General features: G+C 40.7%; 2 protein-coding genes across 8 annotated transcripts in view; both read left to right on the top strand.

Moving 5' to 3' along the window:
• Positions 1-21,728, top strand: part of LOC109956043 (inositol 1,4,5-trisphosphate receptor type 1) — a 63,690-nt gene extending 41,962 nt beyond the window's left edge. For 5 of the 7 annotated variants that reach the window (XM_020592831.1, XM_020592830.1, XM_020592835.1 and 2 more), the window contains 18 exons: positions 1,299-1,482; positions 1,650-1,903; positions 3,047-3,247; positions 3,339-3,449; positions 3,740-3,835; positions 4,001-4,144; positions 4,381-4,488; positions 4,674-4,866; positions 6,924-7,046; positions 9,959-10,134; positions 11,460-11,624; positions 12,282-12,471; positions 12,582-12,674; positions 14,104-14,243; positions 15,142-15,307; positions 17,912-18,072; positions 18,897-19,058; positions 19,962-21,728. In XM_020592831.1, the coding sequence (XP_020448487.1) occupies positions 1,299-1,482; positions 1,650-1,903; positions 3,047-3,247; positions 3,339-3,449; positions 3,740-3,835; positions 4,001-4,144; positions 4,381-4,488; positions 4,674-4,866; positions 6,924-7,046; positions 9,959-10,134; positions 11,460-11,624; positions 12,282-12,471; positions 12,582-12,674; positions 14,104-14,243; positions 15,142-15,307; positions 17,912-18,072; positions 18,897-19,058; positions 19,962-20,048 (2,754 nt within the window). In that variant the 3' untranslated portion in view covers positions 20,049-21,728. Of the gene's footprint in view, positions 1-1,298; positions 1,483-1,649; positions 1,904-3,046; positions 3,248-3,338; positions 3,450-3,739; positions 3,836-4,000; positions 4,145-4,380; positions 4,489-4,673; positions 4,867-6,923; positions 7,047-9,958; positions 10,135-11,459; positions 11,625-12,281; positions 12,534-12,581; positions 12,675-14,103; positions 14,244-15,141; positions 15,308-17,911; positions 18,073-18,896; positions 19,059-19,961 lie in introns of those variants that run through there. The other 2 variants (XM_020592834.1, XR_002274369.1) reach the window with 2 other exon arrangements.
• Positions 21,729-23,588: 1,860 nt separating this feature from the next.
• LOC109956045 (class E basic helix-loop-helix protein 40-like) overlaps positions 23,589-24,441 on the top strand; it is a 2,862-nt gene continuing 2,009 nt past the window's right edge. Inside the window, exons 1-2 of the mRNA XM_020592838.1 lie at positions 23,589-24,084; positions 24,194-24,257. Of these exons, the coding sequence (XP_020448494.1) occupies positions 24,014-24,084; positions 24,194-24,257 (135 nt within the window). The 5' untranslated portion in view covers positions 23,589-24,013. The remainder of the gene's footprint in view (positions 24,085-24,193; positions 24,258-24,441) is intronic.

The following is a 24,441-nucleotide window of genomic DNA, read 5'->3' as shown; positions in this document are numbered from 1 at the left end:
AATCAGAAACCTTGCATATATCATTAATATATAGTATAAATAATTTAGGTCCCAACACAGAACCCTGAGGCACTAACTTCTAATCCAATTCAAAACCATTCCTCTGATCCCATATTTTTCTAACTTGTCCATTAATAATTCATGATTGATTGTGTCAAATGCTTTTTTTAGGTCAATAAATATCCCCATCGTGTATTTCTTCTCATCCATAGCACTTGTAATGTCCTCCATCAGGTCGGTAATGGCCAAAGATGTTGATCGGTTCGACCTAAAACCGTATTGACAATCAGAAAGGATTTTATGTTTATCAATAAATGTGTCTAATCTGTTATTAAAGAGTTTTTCCATGATTTTTGAAAACTGTGACAACAGAGAAACCGGTCTATAATTTGTGAAGTTGTGCTTATCACCAGATTTATACAGTGGAATAACCTTTGCTATTTTCATATTATTGGGGAACTGACCAAGTCGAAACGACATGTTAAAAATATGGGTTAATGGTTTGCATATCCCCTCAATTACCCATTTAACAGTTGTCTTAGTGATACCATCACTATCACTAGATGTTTTGTTACCACATTTATTCACTATCTCTATAATTTCCGTTTCAACTATGGGCTTCAAAAGCGGCAATTTCTTTTGCATTTCTGACAGTTTGGAGTGAATTTTTTTTAGAATATATTACTGACCAAACATCATAAACAAAACCAGACTGTAAAGCTGCCAGCTTTACAGCAAGTTTCACTGTTCCAACATCCTGTTCGCTGGCTTTGCCCTTGGTTCAGTGCACTCGGATAACTTCGGTTGCATAATACAAACCTGGATGGGAAAAGGAAGTATTGACTTTGTAATACATGTGGCAAATTGTAATAGGGCTGAAATTAATAGTTATTTTGATTATTGATTCATCTGTTTTCTCTAATTTTGTGTGTAAAAGTTCAGAAAATTGTGTAAATATAAAATTAAGAATTCCTAGATATTTCCAAGACAGGTGACATCTTCAAATTGCTTGCTTTGTCCAACCAACAGGCTAAACCCAATGATATTAATTACTTTGAAGTGGTGTAAAATTAGGAACATTTGTTTGAAAAATGATTAGAACAAGTTAAGTCTAATTCATATTCTTTATATCCTTTATAATTTATATTTTTGGTATTATAAGTGAACCTCAGTGACTTGCACTAGATTTGCCCTAGATTGCAAAACAACATTCTGCCATTTTATATTCACAGTATGACACCAGGTATTTATTGTGCTTGGTAAACATTAAGATCAATAATCTCTCTTTTGTTGTCCAGCGTTCATTCTTTTGCCGTCTGACAGAAGACAAGAAGTCAGAAAAGTTCTTCCGGGTCTTCTATGACCGTATGAAGCTGGCCCAGCTGGAGATCAAAGCCACAGTGACAGTAAATACCACCGACCTAGGAAACAGGAAGAGGGATGATGACAGCCAGGACAAAGATGTCCCTGTTCGCAAAAAAGGTCAGAGGTTACCTATTTTGATGTAATGTGTGAGAATGTGAAAACTAAAGATTTAAATTATTTAAAATGTGTTTGCAAAACCAGAATTGAAAGGGGATGTATGGTGTGACAGTCATGTGGGATTCAACTGTCTCCTTAGTCCCTCTTTGGTGCCTCTGTCTGTTTAGCCCGAGACTCAACAGTGGCCATGACAGAAGAAGTGAGAGAGCAGCTATTAGAGGCCTCATCTGCCACCAAGAAGGCCTTTAACACCTACCGCCGTGAGGCAGACCCCGATGACCATTTCACCTCTGTAGACGGCCAGCCCAGCTCTGGGGACAAGAACCAGGATGAAGGAGAGATGAGTTTTGTGATCGTTATCATGCAGCCTATACTTCGCTTCCTTCAACTGCTTTGTGAGAATCACAACCGGGACCTGCAGGTTTGACAGACCGAGCACCGGCCACTGCTAGTTGTACCAATTTCCATTACAGGCAATCACATGGCACTACATTATCTTTCTTCCTGATTGATACTTGTAACATCTTATGTAGCACATGCATTATTGTGCCTCTTCACTGCAGGCTTTACACACAGTTTCATGGTTTTATTGCAAATGCTAAATCTCTTAATCATCACTGACATTTGAATGTGAGGTCAGGTGTGACTTCATAAGTGTATAGAGATAGCTTGTCTTATACTTTATTTATAGTGATATGAAACAGAAACGCCCTGATTTATTTCTTACATTCACAGAACCTGCTGCTAATTTATGTGAACCACTCTTTTGCTGAGTTCAGAAAGGGCAGCTCCACTAGGCGGCTGCAGGACTTTATTGCATTTAGAAAACTAAGCATAATGTTCTAAATGCAGTGATGCATGTATATGTTTTCACTGATGTTTAGATTAAATATACAATTTGTCATATCATTTCTTAAAATATTATTTTGTCTGTTATCATACAGCATATACTGACATGGCTGGTCTTTGTTTTGTGGTTTATCTGTTGGCCTCTTGGAACATTTTGGTGGCACAGCTAATTCTAATGAATAATTATTAATATTAGAAGTCCTCACTGTTGCTTCAATTCAGGAATAGTCTTTTCTGAAATAAGCAGTTCACAAAAAATCAAGAATAGGTTATTAACTACTTATGTGACCAGAGAGCAAGGCCAGCAGTGTTGGCCTCGCAAATAATTCTGTTGTTGGTCCAAAGGTTCAGTACTTTGTTATCTTATTCAGCATAAACGTTGCTTTGATTAAAATACAGAATCTCTGCTGAGCTGTGGTGGAAAATGAATGATGTGCAACTCACTGATCTGTAGTGTGTCTGGGTGTTTTGGGGCTACTCAGTGCTGGCACAGTGGCAAGATTCTCATCAAGTAGTCAAGTGTAACTGTTCAGCCAAAGGGCTAAACCAGAAATATGGGTGCTAACTCACACTGTCACTGTCTATTCTTAAAAAAATGCTACTGAGTTACTACTTCACTTGATTGGTTAATGTGTTTATATCCAGTTCAGTCCATATCGACCTGTCAGAGTCGCACAGTCTTACCTGTCCGGCCCAATCATTTTCATCTTCTCAGAACTTCCTTCGTTGTCAAAACAACAAGAACAACTACAACCTTGTGTGTGAGACTCTGCAGTTCTTAGACTGTATCTGCGGCAGCACCACAGGGGGTCTTGGTCTTCTGGGACTGTACATCAATGAGAAAAACGTTGCCCTCATCAACCAAACTCTGGAGAGTCTAACAGAGTACTGCCAGGGCCCCTGCCATGAAAACCAGGTACACAACGAGACTACACCACAGGTGAAGTCTAGAACTCTACTAAATCAGCTCAGCCTCTCAGAAATGTTTCCTTCTCCTTTGCCTCCAGAATTGCATTGCCACTCATGAGTCCAATGGTATCGATATCATCATCGCTTTGATCCTTAATGACATCAATCCACTTGGGAAAAAGCGCATGGACCTGGTGTTGGAGCTCAAGGTGAGCTGACTGGGCTGGTGTAAATGTTTGGAACTCGGGAATGGGCTAACTCTGGGTTTGGGTCTTGGGCCAAAAGACTGGAGTAGCTTCATGGTAGGATGGAATATCACCAACAGGATGCAACTTACATTCTGCGCTGAGCTATTTGCCTTGGCAAGCAGCAACGGAGGGCATTTTCCTAGAACACCAGGGTTTCAGTCTGTTTTTCTTGGATGAAGAAACTGACAGAACTTAAGTGCTTATCTCAAAGTTCTTTTTACCTCCCTCCTTTCTTTCTTTTTCACTCTCAGAACAACGCCTCGAAGCTGCTGCTCGCCATTATGGAGAGTCGTCACGACAGCGAAAATGCTGAGAGGATCCTGTACAATATGAGGCCTAAAGAGCTGGTGAGGACATGATGTGCACCTTTTTATTTCCTTTTCTCGGGTCCTTTTAACATCTGCGATACAGCAGCCGCTGAGCTACAGCCTTGGCTGTTCAGTTCAGAGCACTAATATCACATATTAGCCTGTAAGATGTACAGAGTCATGTGGGCACATGTGTTTGTGCAGGTGGAGGTGATAAAAAAGGCCTATCTGCAAGGAGAGGTAGAGTTTGATGACACAAATGAAGAGGAGGAGGATGGGGAAGAAGAGGAACATGATGCTGCTTCCCCCAGAAATGTTGGACACAACATCTATATTTTAGCTCACCAGGTCTGCTTTCATCTCTGCAACATGTTTTGCAGAAGCCCAGATTTATTGTCCAGCTGCATAGCATGACACAAACTATTGTATATTTATGAAAATAATTAATTAACTTCTCCATTCATGCAGAAATGTGATGACACACAAATGTTATCCATATGTTGTTGTTCTGTTTTTTTTGTTTGTTTGCTTTGTTTTTTTTTTTTGTGACAAGCTCACTCAGTGGCTGCGTGTCCCTCTTCCAGCTGGCTCGTCATAATAAGGAACTGTCCATGATGTTAAGGCCAGGAGGTACCAGCGGAGAGGGAGATGAGGCCTTGGAGTTTTATGCCAAACACACTGCACAGATAGAGGTCATAACACACAACCCTTGTCACATACTATCAACTACTTGAAGCTATGATGTAGTAGAATTCCACAAGCAACACAAGTAAAGGGAATGAGCTAGAAAACTAAATGTGTACTGTATATTTATACAAATAGTTCTAAGTGTATCCATGTGGACCTTTTGGAGGTGACTGTGTGTGCCTCTGTACAGATTGTGCGCCAGGACCGTACTATGGAGGAGATAGTGTTCCCTGTACCCAGCATCTGTGAGTTCCTGACCTCTGAGTCAAAGATGCGGGTCTACTACACCACAGAGAGAGATGAGCAGGGCAGCAAGATCAATGACTTCTTCTTGCGAGCAGAGAACCTCTTTAATGAGATGAACTGGCAGAAGAAACTTAGAGGTAGGGTCAGGAGGTAGTACAGTACACATTACCAGTTTTTTGTTAGTTATGTCAGATTATCCAGGACCACATATAAATGGTTATACACTTGGCTATGCACATACCCCCCAGTGTACTGCTGTATGGAACAGAACCGCACCAGTGTGTGCTGTAGACACAGGGATATAAATAATTAAAATGTTTGTTACTGAATAGGGAGATCACTTGGAATGGAATAGTTGTTTAGTATATAAAATATTTTCAGAAATAATGAAGAATGCCTGTCACAAAAATGCTTCCCAATAAGATCTATTTTAAAATTACATAAGACAAAAAAAACAACAAATCTTTACATTTAAGAACCAGTGTAGTTTTTCTAGATGAATTGTTTCAGTGACAATTCAGCTGTCAAAACTGTTATTAATTTAGTGTTGCTGCGCCAATTGTTAAAATAGTTATTGATTAATTTAGTGTTGATGTGCTAATGGATTAATTGGACTAATCATTTCAGCACTAACCATAATGCACAAGTCAAGAGATGGAACACGCCTTAGCCATTTTGTCATTAGGACAAAACCACTGACAGTTTTCTTAAAAAAAAAAAAAAAACTAGAGAAGGTGCTGGCATGGAAGCACTTAGCAAGTAGGAGCAAATCATGACGATTTAACCAGCTTGGTCAGACTCACTGTCTTCACCAGTGTGGCTGTTTAAGAGTCAGCAGGTGCTGATCTGCTGATGCTGGGCACAACTTCAATGCCACTTTTCCAGAGCTGCATGTAGGCATGATGTTTAATTCATGTCATGAAGATCCTCAGCATGGGTGTGGCATGCTAGCTCAGTGGTGAGCTCACTGGGTTTAAACCTGCAGGCCAGCTGGTGCTGTTCTCTGGAGAATTTGCATGTTCTCTACGTGTCTGTATGTTCTGGTTTCTTCCCACAGTCTGAAGATATGAAAGTTAGGTGAACCTCCGTATAAACTGGGGGTGCGAATATGGTTGTCTGACTGTGTGTCCCAGTGGCGACATGTCCTGTGTGTACCCCACCTCTCATTCGATGCATACTGGGATAGACCACAATCCCTGGGAGCTTGAACGGGATAAGCCAGTATGGAAAATGATGCCCTTCCCCAACTTGACATTAGGGCTTACAGTGTCAACCTGTGTATGGTTGTGTTATGTGTGTGCATGTTTCCATCGTCTAAAAGCAGACAGGGGCTTTCCACATTCTTTTGAGCTGTGAAACACTTGTACAGTAACCTTATGAATCACAACTGAGAGCGTGCTTGGTCACACACATAAACATATACACACAGACCAGCACCCACACTCAGTCACACTTCGAATCCACATACACGACTGCATACCCACACAAAGCCATGTTTTGTCTCTCACTCTGATGAGGGGATGGGCAGAGAAAAGTCCCTACATCTGTTTCTTTTGTTTCCACTAAAAGCAAAGGATGGCAAATATTCTATTAACAGTCAGATTAAATTTGAAGTAAAGGTCAATGTGGTCTGTTTCAGAGTTTTTCTCTGCATTTGAACTTTTTAAACTTTATTTTTAGTATTACCATCTTAACATACAGAACCTTATTAACACTCTGGTATGTTTGAAGGTCTTTTTGTGTGTTTTTTTTTTATTTAATTTTAAAATAAAGTACTACACTGTCCTCATGTTACTGTATATAAAGCTATTTTCTTTATGACAAGGGAGGACTGAGTTTTTTTGGGCTCAATTTCTGCAGTTCTTATGTTCAAATTAGTCCTACAGCTTGTAACACATTGGGTATGTGACAATCATAAACAGTTAGTTGACCAATCAGTTATTCAACAGCAGATTAGTTGAAAATTATTTTGATCAATTTATGGTTTATATTGCTTTTTATTTGCCTTTTTTATATGCTTTATATCATTTGAATTGAATATCTTTAACTTAATCAGATAAAACAAGCAGTCAGAGAATGTCAACTTGGGAATTTTGGGATCAATTTGTATTTATTTTGTAGCCTAAATCTACCAGAATACATTTTAAGCTTGTCTTCATTTTCTTGCTGTGACTCTCTTCTCTGCCTCCTCCAGCCCAGCCAGTGCTGTACTGGTGCTCCAGAAACATATCGGTGTGGAGTAATGTTTCCTTCAACCTGGCTGTGCTCATGAACCTGCTGGTCTGCTTCTTCTACCCACTGGAGGGGATACATGGAGGTCAGTCACACATGATTAAACACCGTTTTAAAAATTCTACTCACATCCTCTTACTAATCTTACTATAAGATCTCACTTTACATTTTGAGTAGCTCAGTGATTAGAAATCAAGAGTTATTTTGCATGTTTCACTGTGATGTAGGTATCACTGCTGGCCATTCTTTCATGCATATGAAACATTTACAGTTTCTGTTGTGAATTATTTCACTCATGTTCTGTAAACATTGCATTTATGCACTATCATAGAGACCTTCCTTTACTGTATAAACCGCACTCTTCTTGCATTCAGACTACTTTAGAAATTGAGGTAAGATAAAGATCATTTGCTCACCAACGCAAAACAGGAAGGACTTGGAGTTGCTGACAAATTTTTTGCTGCAAACTGTTCCTATTACATTGTACAACCTGCTCTGACATGTGCTAAATAAATGTGTGGGGATCTGCTGCACTGATGGATTATATTTACTTCCTAGTACCGATTGCCACAGCAAGCAATGAAGCCCCCGATATAGAGGTACCACCAAGTTGTACCAAGTTCATTTCTTTTTACGTTTACATGACACCCTGGTGCAGTCGGTGCAGCCACCCACAGAGACTTTGAAAAGCTGACTCAATCCTTCTGCCAGCCTTCAGCATTGACCCACTGATCTCCTTTTACCACAGTGTGCTGACGTCTAATGACCTGTTCAAGATTTGGAGCAGGACCTAAGAACCACACTGCTTTTATTTAAAGCACACACACTAACCTCAAGGCCCAGCCTCAAAGCTTGAGCTCATATTTGACTTTCAGTGCTTTGGAGACCACAGTGAACACAGGAGCACTCTGTACAGTTTAAGGCCCCATAAACAGAGCTTACTGTAAAGTCGGCTCAGGTAGGACAAGTCGTACACGATGTGATCAGAAAAAGTCATGGTTCACACTTCAAACAAGGCAACCCATTCAGCTGTCAAATCCTTGTTATTGATGTGTGTTTACATGGTTTTATTCTGTCAGTGGATTCAGTTTTCTGTCTGAATCTGTTTTGAGGACGCTGCAATAGCTGAATGGTAACAGTGCGGCGCACCATGTGCCCATCCACAACGTGTGCAGGTCCACTTCCCTGCTTCCACTCCACGACCCACCTAAATAATAAGTAAAGGCAAAAAAAAAAAACCTTAAAAAGAGAGTGTTTTGATCAAGATGGCAAGGTTTGAAGAATTTACTTGTAGTAGCATTGTAAATAAAATAAATGAATAATTAAATTTCATCATGTCTCCATATACAGTATCACATCAGTTTGGTCATATTCCCACAAATTCTACATTTCAAAGTAAGCCAGTTAACACAAATTGTACACATTTTGTGACAGTTGTTGTACGTCCTGTCACACTATCTGATGGAACTGTGAATTATGCTAGGTAATTTTTAAAAAATGCAGTACCTTACAAATAAATCTAGGTAGTGCTATTAGGGCAGGACATGTAACACCAAATATAATAGTTAAATAATGAATACCATCATTGCTTTATGGCAAAAGTAAGATTCCATTCTGTCTGCTGCTGTTGAACTGTTAAAAAGCCATGAGTGCACCTCATGAGAAAGGGCTGACTGGAACTTGGTTAGTGTGCAAGTCATCATCACGTGAGACTGCAGCATACCTCGGGCTTGCTAAAACAGGCACTTTAATGGCTTTGAGCCCCTGCGTTCTCTCCGTCTTACTCTCTCTCTCTCTGTGTGTGCTTGTGTTCCCTCTGCTCTCCTCCCTTTTCTGCTTGAGGCTTTAGAATGAGGGTTGTAGGAACAGGGGATCTAGGTCAGTGTGTTCTGCCTGTATGCAAGACTGACCGCTTTTTGATGAATAGCTCTGGTTAGCACCACACACATCACACATGCTCACACCCAGGCAGCCTTCTGGACTGCTGATTTTATAGCTTTGTACACACAATCATCTTCCCGCACATTAAACTGAAGTTAAATGTAGTTTGTGAGTGCATGGAAGCTCCCCTCTTTCAGGCTGTCATATCACTGGAGCTGCGTGTTGCTCCCTGCTCGTTCCTCCTGAATGTTTCAGCTAAGGTATTTTTAGAGATGCTTGTTATGTAAGTGGCACCTGTCATGTGATCTCAACCGGGACTGGAAGGGAGAAAAAACTAGAGGAAGCCGAGAGAGAGAGAGAGAGAGAGAGAGCGAGAGAAGCAAGGTCAGAGGAAAGGAAGTAGAGGAGGAAAGGAGGACTTGCTTTCCTGCAGTACTCCCCTTCTGCTTTCTCATCCACTGCAACTTTTGTTTATCCTTCTTTTTTTTTAACCTCATTTGTTTTTGTTTCTTTACCTTTCTAACAGCAACACATTTTTTGTTGTTCTGTGTTCAGCGCACACACAGAGCGCAGACACATAAAGCCCACATTAGGCCTGTGTTTTTAAAAAGGTTGGGATCAGTTACACAGGCAGCAGGTTGGGTGTGGCCTTGTTTTTTAGGCTGGCCAAACCCGGTTTTAGCCAGTGAGTGACACGTTGCCACATGAAATCCCCGACTAGGACACTAATCCTGGATTTACCCTGGGATCAAGGGAGGCATCAGGCAGGCTCTCACTATAGCTTAGCACACACACTGAAAAAGTATGTCATATACTTTTATTTGTTATATAACTGGCTTTCTTTGAGTTCAAAGTTTCAGTAGTGAAGGCCCAAGGCTTGCCTGAGAGGCAGAAGTTGGTGAAGGCCATTTTAAAATCTGTTGATCTGGACAAGGCCTCATTTAAGCTCCAAACTGCACTGTCATCCTGTCTAAGATGCTTTCATACTCCACATATGGCAGATTCATTGTGCAACAGGGTTGTCAGCTTCAGCAGTTTTAGCAGGTAGCATTTAAAGCTTGCCTGTGCATTAATACAGTGAGTTGCTTTTTGTGTATGTGCATTTATCACCTGCAGGTATGCTGGATCCCCACTTGTCTGCACTGCTGTGGATGGGAGTTTTTGCAACACTGGTTATTGTCATCATCATGCCCCAGCCGCTGGGTATCCGTGCCCTGGTCATTGTCACCATCCTCCGTCTCATCTTCTCTGTTGGCTTGGAGCCCACCCTCTTCCTTCTGGGTGCCTTTAATGTGAGTTGTCTCCATTAAAGTGTCGGTTCAGCCAAATTCCTAGTAGAGGTGCACATATCCTGTCATGCATTTAGTTTTGGCTTTAATCGTCCGGCTCTTGAGATGCCCTTCTCTTAGATTTGTGTTGCCACTCCGCTGAGTAGAATTTTGTGGCTGATTAATGAAATATTTAGTCCAAAGAAAATTAATCGGCAACATCTTGATTATCAACAAAATCTGCTGATTACCTGGCAATGAAAATAATAAGTGGCAGCCTGAGAATTGTATTTGTGGTGCTTAAACATTTCTTAATTAGATTGAAACAATTGAACAGCAGAGTATTTTTCCAGAAGCAGTGTCTCTGTTGCTGATAATCAACAGACTTAGGGTTTTTTCCGTTATAGGAACCTACAAACACATGTCAAGCAGAGTAACGTTCGTCATGGGTTTTGCATTTGTTTCCACTTCAGTGTAACAGCTTTTTGGAGGCGTGTTCTGGGAACAAAATTTTAGCACGTCTCAGGAAGTAGTACTAAAATCAAGTTCAAGGAATGTAAAGGGGAAGGGGCTGCACGTGGGTAGAGCAGTCACCTGTGAGTGAACCACGGCACAGTGGTGAAGACATTGCATTTCTGCAAGTCTGTGCTCTGCTTGTTTGTTGTTTGATAAACTGCTTATACAGTCTTCCTTACTGGCTGACTGTTCACTATTGAGTGATCCTTCAGGTAGTCTTTTCTCCCTCTGCTCAGCTGACTGCATGTGTGAGGGGACTGCCGCCCCTCCCCCCTCTAAACAGAAACAGACAGAGAGCAAATACAGTCAGTCAAATACAGGGTGGTCAAGTTTTTAAAATAACACTCCTGAGCTATAAAAACTGACTGTTTCCTTGTCAGTTTCATTCTTAGTCAGAGTTTAGATTTCATTATTCCAAGTAAGAGGATACACTGCATATGACCTTTATTTTCATTGCTGCTCACTGGAGTCACAGTTATATTTTCCCTGTTGGAAATACGCTCTTGTGAAAATCCTTCTTGAAACTTGGTTAACGGTAAACATGACCAAGAAGTCTTCTGTTCCTGCGCTAACTGGGGTTCTCTTAATCCCTCACTCTGGTTTCTCATGTACATGACGTTTAAGAAAATAAGGTACTGCAGAAAGCAATAATTTGGGTTACCTGGGAGCATGTAAATACAGTGCATGTCCTAATTTGGCTTAAAAGCTGCTCCCACTATGTTGCTGTCAACACTTTTCGGTTTCTGTGTTAAGGCCATTGTTGATTTTTCAGTATTACAATAACAGTGATCCTGACTTCTAATGCTTAAAGAGAAACTAACTGTATCTTCCAGGTGTGTAATAAAATCATCTTCCTGATAAGTTTTGTGGGGAACCGAGGAACCTTCACACGAGGTTACAAAGCCATGGTGATGGATTTTGAGTTCCTCTACCACCTCATCTACCTCATCATCTGCTCTCTGGGGGTGTTTGTCCATGTCTTTTTCTACAGTTTGTTGGTGAGGAAAAACTCATATTCACTGTGCATACACACATATTTTGAATGCATGAATTATTTATATTTCATGATTCTCACTCTGAATGTAGCCCTAGCTACATTCAAGGACATGTCCTGCTGACAGGCCAGAAGTTGCTTTATTTGATGCTGTAATAGTGTGACTGCTGCTGTTGTTGTTGTGTTAAGTGTTCTGTGCCGGTGCCTCAGGTCTGCCTTCTACTGTGTCAGTACTGTATACAGTATGTGTGTATTCAGAGATGTTTTCCATTCACATGGGTCTAAGCAGCTCCTCTGCAGCTGCAGCACAACTTGTTTCCATATTCCTTAGCTTGGATAAAAACATAATGAAAACAGTAATTCATGTTAGAGAAATGGGAAAGGATGCAACATGCAAACTCCACACAGAAAACCCCCAGCTGGCCTGGGTCCAAACCCAGAATCTTCTTGCTGTGAGGCAACAGTGCTAAGCCCTTAACATTAACCTTGCAAAATATACTGCTCCTACTATATGTAAAGAATGATAGTAGGTGACTGAAATGAATGCACTTTATGTTTACCAGGCATTGTCTGGCTTTACAGAGAATTTATTGCCATGTATTTAGCCTGTTGTCTTGCATTTATTGTGATTCTTTGTAATGCATGTTTTGCTTCTCTCCAGCTCTTCGACCTGGTGTACAGAGAAGAAACTTTGCTGAATGTAATCAAGAGTGTGACACGTAATGGACGCTCCATCGTGCTCACCGCGGTGCTGGCCCTCATCTTGGTCTACCTGTTCTCCATTGTTGGCTACATCTTCTTCAAAGACGACTTCATCCTGGAGGTGGACCGAGTCCCCAACACAACCCTGAGTGAGGACAGTCTGCAGTCATTTATCAGTTTTCCAAATGGTCCTAAAGATTACACTTTTAAGGTTGTTCATTTTTAAAAGACTAGTTAACTGTCTTGTCCTGTGTCCTAGAAAGTGGAGCCAGTCTGACCAGCACATTTCTGTCTGCAGGAATGTGTCAAGGAGGGACTGACGAGAACTGCACCACAGGGGCTACACAGGAAGGTAGTATACAGTCTGCTGCAACAGTCGCTCTGTAAATAATATTTGAATGTTCTTGTTGCAAATAAGATCATTCAAAAGTGCAAATAAGATCAGTCTTTAATGTAGTTTATTTTATTTGTAATGTTAGAAACAGGCCACCTGTCAAACTGAGATCGTAGTAAAATGTAATAACATGGCTTTGGGTGAATTAGTTTTGTTAAAGGTGCAAATTGTTGACCAGCCTGATCACTGGCCTGAAGGCCTGAAGGAGCTGCCATTTGACCAGAATGACATTTCAGGACAAATGGCAGTCATGTGACCTCATCAGCATGTGAGGGTGTGTGGAGTCATCAAGCCTAAAATGGAAAATGCAGTTAGTTTTGAATAAAAATACACTTTTATTTTTGTTAGATTTAGATTCCTGGTACATAAACATGACCCTCTGTTTTTTCCCACAGAGAGAAGACATACCCTGTACAGGCCCATGCTATTCCTTAGAGACAGAATAGCTTCCATTTTATTTCCTCAATCATCACCTCAGATATGAAAATGATCAAATAATTTGGCTAATAATAGACACAGAAAGTAGATCATGACATGGTATAGCTGCTTTTTGACTGTGTCACAGGTTCAGAAAGTCAATGTCTCTTTCTCTTAACTGTTCGATAATGGCCTATAAATTTTATCAGACTGGATAAGAATATTATTTTGTTGCTCTCTGGCTCAGAACAAGTTTATCCAAAGCTGTCGTCACATTCCAGCTGAACAAACCCGCTTCTGTTTTGACTAACCGCTTTCACACTGTGAACCAAAGCATGTAAACAAGGTTTACAGATATCAGCTTCTGCCACACAGCCTGGATATTTATGACCAAATAACAGTGAAAACTTACAGAACCTGACTACAGAACAGTCTAACCCTGCTCCTACACAGACTACTAATAGTTATTTACAATCAAAGAAAATATGTAAAATCAAGGGAGCACATGGTTTGTCATGTCAGTAAACACCGACTACAAACATTATAAGCCAAATATAATTATATCTCAAATGCACAAAAATATTATCATACATTTAATGCATCAAGAATATGGCATGAGATGCTGATATAAATTAAGTAGCGCAAAAATGCATTAATAGATGTGAAAAAGATTTTTATGTGTTACACTGCAGTCCATTAACCCACCATCTTACTTACCACCTCCATCTGTTTCCTATGTCTCAGTGGGCCTTCATATAACTTGAAACAAACTTTATTAGTTGTATAAACAGTTATAGTGTAAATAACATTCTCTGCTGATACATCAATGTATCTTAAATATACTGCTCTTATGAGTTGTATATGAAATTCACCTGCTAGTGATAAATAAATGGTACTTTGTAAAGCCTCTAAGCATTGTCGTGCCAAATAAATGACCGACTGATTAAAGCTTGTTTTGGTGCTTCCTCAGATTTTGAGAATGATCACGAGGAAGACGGCGACGTGGAGCGAACCTGCGACTCTTTACTTATGTGTATCGTCACTGTGCTGAGTCATGGCTTGAGGAGTGGAGGGGGTGTAGGGGATGTTCTCCGCAAGCCTTCCAAAGAGGTTCGTGCAACTGTGTTTAGGCCCCTGACATAGTGTGTCTGTGGCCTGAGAGGGAGGTAGCGCTCGCAGCTGCAGCGTGGGTCATGTGAGCTGGCTGTGAGCCCAGTGTGTGCCGAGCTTGTTTTTATTTCAAAAAGCCTGGAGGTTTCACAATGTTTCCTTACAGCTGCACTGCCTCCGCCTTGAGTGAGAATTAAACCTCAAAATAGATTTCCACTGAATTCAAGCTCAACCACTAATGATGTCAAAAGAGGATGTGAATATCACGTATTCACAACACAGTGGAAGTCGGGCCAAAAGGAAGCACTGAAGAAAAAAATACCATAGGACAGTGGCATTGTTGCTTTAAAACAAGCTCTTCCTAAATAAGTGTGTGTGTCTCTGCATTAGGCTAGTAACCAGTGAAGGATTTTCCCCTTCAAGCTCACCCCATTTTAAGTAAAAATGGAAAATCAGTGAATGAAATTGAGTACATTATCAGTGACTGAAGTCTGTTGTAGCATCTAAGCACTTCTTCTCTGAGCGGTAAACCCACATTGTCTTTCTATGCACTGCACCGGGTTGACCAGCTTTCCAGACGTTTCTGTTACTTTAGCATCTGGCAGATGACACCTGTTGTCTCGTGTTTCCATTAACATCCATGATGACTAAGGTTAACCTCATTTTAGACTCATATAATCATCACAGCACATTTTTATGTAAAGATCTGCCCTTTGGGTCATACATTTAAATAGGACAACCTCTGTTGTCACATAAGAGTTAATAATTGCTGTGATCGGATAATTTTTTAGCTGCTACCTGTAAAGGAAGAAGTAAAAGAACTGTAGAGAAGTTACTGTTGTGCATCTTCAGGTTGACCCTGCTAGATATTTAACCATGTTTCTTGTTCCTATCCCAGGAGCCACTGTTTGCAGCCAGAGTGATATATGACTTGTTGTTCTTCTTCATGGTCATCATCATTGTCCTCAATCTCATCTTTGGTGTGATCATTGACACCTTTGCTGACCTGAGGAGTGAAAAGCAGAAGAAAGAAGAAGTCCTGAAGACAACCTGCTTCATCTGTGGTGAGACTGCTCAGCTGATCTGTTACTGGAATAGCTGTCGACTCCCCCATGTTTCTTCACTGCTCACTTGCCACATGGCACGCTCTATAACGTTCACTAGCCCTTAAGGGATTAGTTGTGTCATAGGGTCCAGCTCCTTCAATGTGAGCACTTAGGAAGACAACATCTTGAGGTGTGGGAATTAGCCCTGAAAACTTGTCTTTATCATAACTTTTATCTTTTATGTGACAGTTTTCTCAGCCAAATATCAGTTGCTTGTGCTGGGAATCAGAGCTTGAACTTTCCAGTGACAGCATGACTTCTCTAATCATTAGGCCATTCTGCCAGACTGGTAGGGCTGTGCTCTGTTGTTGGAAGGGCCTTGTGTCTCAAAGACCCTTTCTTCCACAATCCATCTAATGTCACTGGTTATTTTCCATATTCCCCTCTGAGTGATTAGTGACTTGGTGTTCGTAGTTCCTGATAAGTATGTTTCTGTAAAGGTGTATGTAGTTTGTTCCAGTCCTCCTCCCCCTTTTTCACTTTGCTGCCATTCCAAGGAAGGCTGAGTCATCAGGGCTTCCTGCTGCTGCTCTGCTTGCCTCCAGACATTTTCTCCCACTCACTCACTCACTCACACCCCTCTCAGACACTTAATTTGCATACCATATGTTTTGAGCAACCTCCCTCATTACCCAGACTTTGTCCCTCTGCCTAGCATCATCTGCATTTCCTTATATGTACAGTATACAGTATGCAAGTGCCTGAATAAGTGCATGCTGATGAGTCTGGGTCACAGTGTACAGAGTGACAAAAACAAGTTTGTGTGTGTGTGTGTGTGTGTGCATCTTAATGTGTGTGAGCCCAGCACTGCATGCTGTACGTGAGCATGTGTATGCGTGCGTATGTTGGTTCAGGCAGTCAGGACAAGTGGTAAGCATATGGAATGAGAACAGTGTTATGTCACCCCGCCAGCCGTCAGCTCTGACTCACTCATGTTAAATAAGGCCAGGCCACAGGAGGAGCTGCTGTCTCTATGGTTTCCAGAAGGACCACGAGGGAGCAGGAGATGTAGGGATTAGAGGCCCGATCTCCATGGGCTTTTAAGAGCCTCTCCATCCTCTGGCTTGGTTTTATAAGCCATCGATCTTACCTTGTGTTAGTTGTTAGCGCTTCGGGGTCAGTAGCCAGTGATTGATTTACGTCACAAACTTCCTGCACAACAAGGTTGATTTTTACCTGTGGCTGAAAGTCTTTTCATTTACTGAATCAGGTTCAATTCCACTATAAACCTACATCCTTCATCTTCTATAGAAAACGTTAAATAAGAGCTTGCTAATGTGTGCTGTTTTAATTTTCATATTGTTGGTGTCCTATAACAGGTCTGAATATTGCTGCTGCTTGTTTAAACCAAGCACCTGAAGGTTTTATCACTGGGTCTTTTCTTCTTTTGTGCCTCAGTAATGTTATTGTGTAGCTGGAAGCTCTTTTTACTACATATGTACAATCAAAGGATGCGTGTGCACTTTTAGGGAAGACAGTGATTCTTAATGTTTAAAGGAGAAGGCTTACTGATGTAAATGTTTGTTTTTAATGGCCAAAGTGGTGTTTGAAACAGCTTAAGTGCAAGAAATGCAATAAGAACATGGCACCGTATCTAATCCATGTTATAGACCAACAGAACAAGCTTGTATCAAATTGATTGTAGTCTGTTTTTTAGGAGCAATAAAAACTTTGAAACCAAATTTTAATAATCCTCAGGAAATTATCAAAATGATATTGCATTATTCTTTTTTTTCTGACTGCAGATTACTTTGAGTTCACTTAATGTATGAAGGCAACTCTGCGTTTTGAACTGTAGCAGACAAGCATTTATTTTATTTGTCAGATCCACCAAAAAAAACTAAGTTGGTTGATTTCTGCAAATAAAACATAACATGTGCTGTTTCAGTTCTTTCACAGAGATACACAAGAACACAGTAGCTCTGCTCATCTGACTGCCATGAGTGGATCTTAAGTTTTTAAAATTTTATCCTGTATTTTAGTGCAGATGTACTTGTGTTATATTTGCAGTAACACATCTGTATACTGCTGTTTGTTACCAGTCATTTTTTATTTTGCTTGTCTATTGGTTTTACTAAATCTAGTTCAAATTGTTTAGGTATAATTGTTATGTTTTGAGTTCATATGCTGTATACAGTATGTTACAATGCAGTCATCGTCTTTAAGTAGGATGTTAGGCATAGTGTTGAATATTGGCTTTTTACCCAGTGTTGACTGTAAGGAACTAGAAAGAACTTTTCCTGTTCTGATCACTCAGCTCGTGCCATTTCTGAACTGAGGAAGACTGGTTATTAATGGAATAAACTCTGCTTGCCGAATAGCCTCAGTAAAACGTATCTAACTCACTATCAGTCCATGTTCTCATTACACTTTTTCATTAATTTATTCCCACGAAGTAGCATGTTGCCAACCCCAGGTTCATGGTTTTATTTTCAAATGGAAAAGTGTGTTGTGAAACAGAAAGCAGCTAAAGCAGAAGCCAGCTTCTTCTTTTCTTTTTTCTTTTCTTAGACATATTTTAACCTCTTACCAGAAATAACGCATGTTATTGCCCCTCTACAGGCCTGGAGCGGGACAAATTTGACAACAAGACGGTGACTTTTGAAGAGCACATCAAAGAGGAGCACAACATGTGGCACTACCTGTACTTTATTGTGCTAGTTAAAGTTAAGGATTCCACTGAATACACAGGCCCTGAGAGCTACGTGGCTGAGATGATCAAGGTAAACCGAGTACATGGGCACGCCCTTAAAACACACATCCACCACTACAGGAGAACACGCAGGCCTACTTTTATCTGCTTGTTATTGTAAATGCGTCAAATGTGTGCTTTTCTTGGAGATAATGCTGATCTACATGCTGCTTGAGATCAGTGAGCTGCAGTGAGATTGATAATGTCTTTAGGGAATATAGAGAGCAGAGAACACCGCTCTCCTGCTCAGAGTTACTTCACTACTTGATGACTTGTATATTTCATCTTTGTACATTTATTATTTCAAAGCCATTCTGTAGATTTAGTGTATCCTTTGTCTAAATATTCAATCCTACATTAAGGAGCAACGTGATGAAAGTTACCCTATCTGTCATGTTTTTGGTACAGTAGCCATGACTGAGCAGGGTTCATTATGTTATGTGGCTGAATCAGACTTGTAAACATGTACTGGTCCATCACACACCTTAGGACGGTAATCTGTTCCTCTTTTCTAAACTTAACTGACAGACCTGCCGGTCATGCACATTTAATGTTGCAAACAGGAAGTCGGTGAAGTGTAAAAGCACGAGCCGCCATCTAACCCTAAAACTGATTAAGGTATGATAAGGAATCTGTGGTCAGTACACAGGGATTTCCATTATAGTATATACTCGGTCCTGCAGCAGTAACACAATGTAAGCTTGGCTCTCCGGGAAGAAACAACCTGATTATTGATAAGTGCACATTTAGGCACTTAATTGAAAAACATTAGCAGCTTCAGCTTACTTTACTGACATAATTACAGTTATTAACATCTAATAAAAGCCAGTGATTGCTACGCTGGGTTGACCACAGGAGCACAACCTGGACTGGTTTCCTCGGATGCGTGCCATGTCGCTGGTGAGCAGCGATGCAGAGGGGGAGCAGAATGAAATCAGAAACCTGCAGGAGAAGCTGGAGTTGACCATGAGGCTGGTAGCCAACCTGTCTGGACAGCTGACGGAGCTCAAGGAGCAGGTATTATCATATGACACTAAATCATGCACCCCCTGATTTGTACTATATCACTCTTTACTTTTGCCTTCATTTTAAACGTACAGTGACTGATGAGTTATTGATTGCACATGACCGTTTCACCAGAGCCTGTCACTTTATATTGAACAGTAACATGGGAAGATTTTTGGAGAATCAGCTGCTTACAGATGAACTATCTCCATTATAGAACTGATCACTGAGGCAACCTAAGCTAATACCTACATTTTTACTGTTCTTGCTCTACTTTGGATAACATTGTTCATCACGCAGTTTCAACATGTTCAGCAATGACAGTTAGCCTTTGAAAAGATTAACAGAATGATGTATTTCACAATTTAGGGATACACTGGAGTCTTAAAGGAATAGTTTGATGTGCTAATTTGCTTTCAGCCTTGTATCTGTACGTTAAATATGAAGCCACATCTAGCAGCCAGTTAGCTTTGCTTAATATACAATATAGACTGGAAACCAGGTGGAACAGCTAGCCTGGATCTACTGGCATCCCTTAAGCTTACTGACCAGCATATTATTTCTTATTTATACAATGTGGGGAAAAAAAGTGTCAAAACCCTAGGTTGCAGTTCTACACCGTACAGTTTCTTGGGTAGGCACAGTGTTCTCCTGGTGTCAGGATGTAGTCTGGCACATAACACTTGTTAAACAATAATGGTGTTCATTATTATAGCAGTAAACAAAGCAGCATGTGTCCTCCTGTATGTATACGCTTGTAAAGTCACTGGTCGATAGCGCCTCTACCGGTCAAAGACTCCACAGGGTAGCTTTAAAATGTAGTACGAACATACCAGCAGGAACCCATGCCAGAATATAGAGGTGAAAGCTGATGGAAATGTCAACTTGAAACTGCGGCTTTGTGTCCTTGTGCAGATGACAGAGCAGAGAAAACAGAAGCAACGAATAGGTCTCCTTGGTCATCCACCTCACATGAACATCAACCCCCAGCAGCCTGCCTGATGGCCCTGTGGGGCCAGTTTCACTAGTGCCTGAGGAGGCCTGACAGGGTGGAGAATGCCACAACATGTCTGTCTCCAGTGTGTATTTAGGTCAATGTCTCACGCTATACTTCACCAGATACTCCAATAAGTGTTTCTACAACATGTGTATTCCTGAGTGTCTGTGTGGGTGGAGTGTGTACCAAGTGCCTTGGGACCTGAGAAGCCAGTGCTCTAGGTTTAGGAGACGAAAACACTGCTGCATCATACCACACTGACAGCATGCCAAAGTTCCTGAGGGAGGATTCCTCTCAAGTGGCCTTGTATTGAGGTGTTAATCCTCAGTGTTTCACCAACAAACCCAGGTCACGTGTGGATTTGAAGGTTTGTTTAAACTCTGCAGTACATTATTTAATAGTTTGCTTTTGGCTGACAGCAATAGGAATACTTCATAATATGCAATACCTAAATAAGAATGAACTATTTTGGAGAACTGATATTTTCTGCTATCATATATTTAAAGTTTGGGGACAAACTGCTCCTCAAAAGTAGCCCTGAAGACTTCACCATATTTTCTGAGTCTCAAATGCTCTTATAAACCCTATCCAGTGGGGTTTTTTTTTTTTTATTATGTGGGCAAGCATTTGTTTGAATCTCAAATGAAGGTTTATACTTACAGAAAAAACCTTTTGAAGCCTGTTGTCAAGAGAAACGGTGTCATCCTTTTTTAACTATTATTTTGAATATTGAAGGAGTGACTCTACTGGGGAGAAGGAGCAAATGTGATTGCTTCACCCTGAAGCCAGTTGCATGTTGTGCTTAATTAGAAACAGAACCAAACTTAAAGGATTTTTTGGGAGCAATGTTAAATCAGATTTATTATTATGTGCACTGAGCTATTTAATCTTCCTTTAATTCATTTAGTCCTAAAGCACTGGGTTTGTGTGGCACACAAATTATTGTTACTTTTTAGTTGGTCACTTTGTAAACAAGCTACAAGAGGATGGCGATTTCAGTGTACTAAATGTGCAGGGGAGAAACGGATGTAACTGCTGCTTGACCGAACTGAACTTTTATACTAATGGATGGTTTGCGACTGAATTGTACATTCCATTCTTGGGGTCTCTTTAAATAAACACGTGTGTAAAATATTCTGATGGTGAGCGTTCAATAGCAACTGTATGGAATTGGAGAGTAAGACTAGAACATATGTGAGACTAAAGGTAACGAGAACACAGGCATTTTTAAAGTCATTGTCATTGAGTTAATTCTGATACCTAAGCTTGTTTCATATCATCAGTCTAACTCGAGTGGTGCCAGTCCTCTGAAGTGCTGCAGCCAGTTGAATGAAGAACTTTGCCAAGAAGTACAGTACATTTGGGAATCGCTGGCAGATAAACACTGAAATCTGATGTTATTGCAACATACTGTAGGTAGGCCATTTGTAGATTTTCAGAATTGTATGCCTGCCTTTTTATTTGGAGTCCTAACAAACACCCAAAAATGGTATTATCTAAATGTTCCCAAAGCCTGCTGTAGCACTTTCAACAGCATCTTTAGTTTTTTTCAGTAAGCATATTGATCACATAAAAAGTACAGTACTTTTAACATCTTAAGCTTGTGTCCAGTGTCAAATATTAACACCATACATTAAAATTACAACATTATCCAATTACACAAGTATTTTATCTAATAGAATCAGTGTTCATACATTAAAATTACAACATTATCCAATTGCACAAGTATTTTATCTAACAGAATCAGTGTTCAAGAGTGTTCTACTGAAACAAAACTACCATTATTGTAATTTTTGAAAGTCAAATTCAGTTCTCAGTTGTGTCACATTTGTTTTGATTGTACTTTAATCATAGCTGAATTACTGTCATCTGTGTTATGGTTGTCTTGTAATTACTGTCTGTAGTTCATCCTATTTCTATTTAATGAATTTTCTAAGAGACCTTTTAGTTAAGGTCACTGACGTGGTCACAGGATGAATTCCTTTTGATGCTTGAGATACTTGTTTCTGTTACAGACATGGTCAGGAGTAAGTCATCTGAGGTTATGAAACCAAACTGTGACAGCTATTAAATTTCTTATTAGAAAATAGTTTGAGTCCACATAAGCAAGCTTCTACATTCTTGTGAATTTTGTGTAAATTGTCTAAAGAACATCTTATTTATGACTAGAAATATAAATGAAAAACTGCATATTTTTATCGAAATATATCCAAAATACTGTTAAGGTCTGTGAGACTGGATTGTGTGTTCCTGCCCGGAAAGCAAGTCTTTGATTAATAAATTCACCTTCGGTTCATATGACTGGAAGCATTTTGTTGTGAGATGGGGTTAAATGAAAAAGTAGTTGGAGGAAATATGACAGCTTTTCTCTAATCACGTCATAATTCCTACTGTGATATAATTGCTTGCAGCTTCATAATGGACTCGTTAATCCAGGCTGGATTCAACTATCAGAGGAGCAGATTATTCATTTCAACAGGAATAATGATAAATTCAGGGTCTGCTATGTTGCTGACTGACCAAAGTAAAGCCAAACTTCCTGTTTACATATGGTACATATAAACTGTTTGTGTATTAGGGTGATTATCCTTCATCTGAGTTCATTATAGATCTGAAAATGTCCTCGTATATCGAACTTGTACATTATCAAACCCTGTTGCAATTTATGTCAACATAATATTGCTGTAAAGATAAAAGAATGTGCAGAAAAGAAAAATCAACATGTCCAAAAACCTGGCTTTTTACACACCTTGTAATTTCAGATTTTTAAAAGGTGTATTTCATGAAAATCCCCTTGAAAGGGACTAAATGAGGTATTCTGCTGTGATCTGTGCCTGTAGCCTGCAGCAGGCAGGTGCAGCCGCCGTGTGCTGGATGGGCTGAATGTGCCCTGCGCGCTCAGCAGGCTACCGGGCCATGAGGAGAAGAACGTGACAGGCACCGGCACCGCCTCATGACCGCGAACACCGGCACCACACATTCGTCCGCGCACAGCTGCACGTGGTTCTCCCGCGATGACCACACTGTACAGCTACTGGCGTGCACCTGCCTGCTACTGCTGCCGATTATTATTATTACCGATCTGGGAATAAAATCAAATCCAAGAAGCCGTAATATGTTACTACTAGTCTAACGTTGAATACAAGACTGTAGCCTAAATATAAAAGCACCAGAATGTTGTCCACCGGGTACAGAGCTCATGTTTCTAAAACCTGTCTGAATAATAAAGTACTCCACTGCACCCGAATAAATTCTGTGGCGTGTCTGTGCGGTGCAAGATGTCATTAATATCTTGTCAACTATGTTGTTCTAGTTGTATTATTGTGCACGTTTGTTTGCCAGTAGGCACTACACTCACTCACCTCCGGTGCCCCAGGTCTTTTCAACTACTGCAATTAGTCGCTGCCAACAAGCTGCCTAAACCGTGGCGCGCACGGCCTTGTTTCCATACACTTCAGCGTGGTGGTACACGGGATCCCGCAGGCGCCGCCCTCCCCTCTGACGTCAGCGGCCGTCCGCCCACTCAGACTCCTTATCTGCAGAAGGTGGGCCGTCCCTCCGCCGAGAAAATGGCACCGTTTAACACGTGAGCCTCATGTGACAGAGGTAGGTCAGGCTGAGCGGAGAGTCAGAGGGTTTATTTAACTCGTCTCTCTAAACTCCCCCACTTTCCCAACGCGCCACCGAAAGGGTTACCTTCCTTCTGCGTCGGGTCCACGGCGTGGAACTAGCAGGGACTGACCAGAAAGCGTTTTCACACCCAAATTAACCTTTATATGAAGTAGACTAGTGTTAAATAATGACAAATTAGTACAAATTTTGATCTTGGTTCGAGCTATTTTGTGCAGTTCACAATCTACAGCTTTGCAACTTTTTTTTATCTTTATTATTTTTTTTAATTAATGCGTGTTAACTTGTGACGGCACTGGAAAAGTACCACGGCTTTAACCGCGTAATTGGAGTAAAAACAATGGAGCGAATTCCAAGCGCGCAACCGCCTCCGCTGTCCACACACCAGGCTGATCTGTCAGACGTGCAGGGGTAAGTTACTTTTAAGATGTCTGTTTCAATCCACTCCTCTGTTATTTATTCTACTGTACACCTCGTCGAATTTAAATCTCACACTTTCTATTTCTTCTCGTTTCTTTAGGATGGATTTCCCGATGTATGTATATAAACCTAGACGGGGAGTGAAGCGAGGAGAGGAGAGCAAGGTTTGTTGTTTATTTTCTCATTGAGTTATAACCATAGCGCTTTTGTTAAAATGTGTGAATTGCAAGGCAGGAATTGGGCTGACAGATAGTCCTGTCGTCCCACAAATGGTTGGCCTTATTTCTGCTGTCTCCTGGGTCCTATCGGTGTGTCTGCTCATGATCATATCGTGCGCTCTCGGTTCAG

The sequence above is a fragment of the Monopterus albus genome, unplaced genomic scaffold (genome assembly GCF_001952655.1).
Source record: "Monopterus albus unplaced genomic scaffold, M_albus_1.0 scaffold18.1, whole genome shotgun sequence".
NCBI classification, from domain to species: Eukaryota; Metazoa; Chordata; class Actinopteri; order Synbranchiformes; family Synbranchidae; genus Monopterus; species Monopterus albus.
The sequence above is the reverse complement of the archived record's forward strand: the minus strand, read 5'-3'. Positions and strand labels throughout refer to the sequence as shown.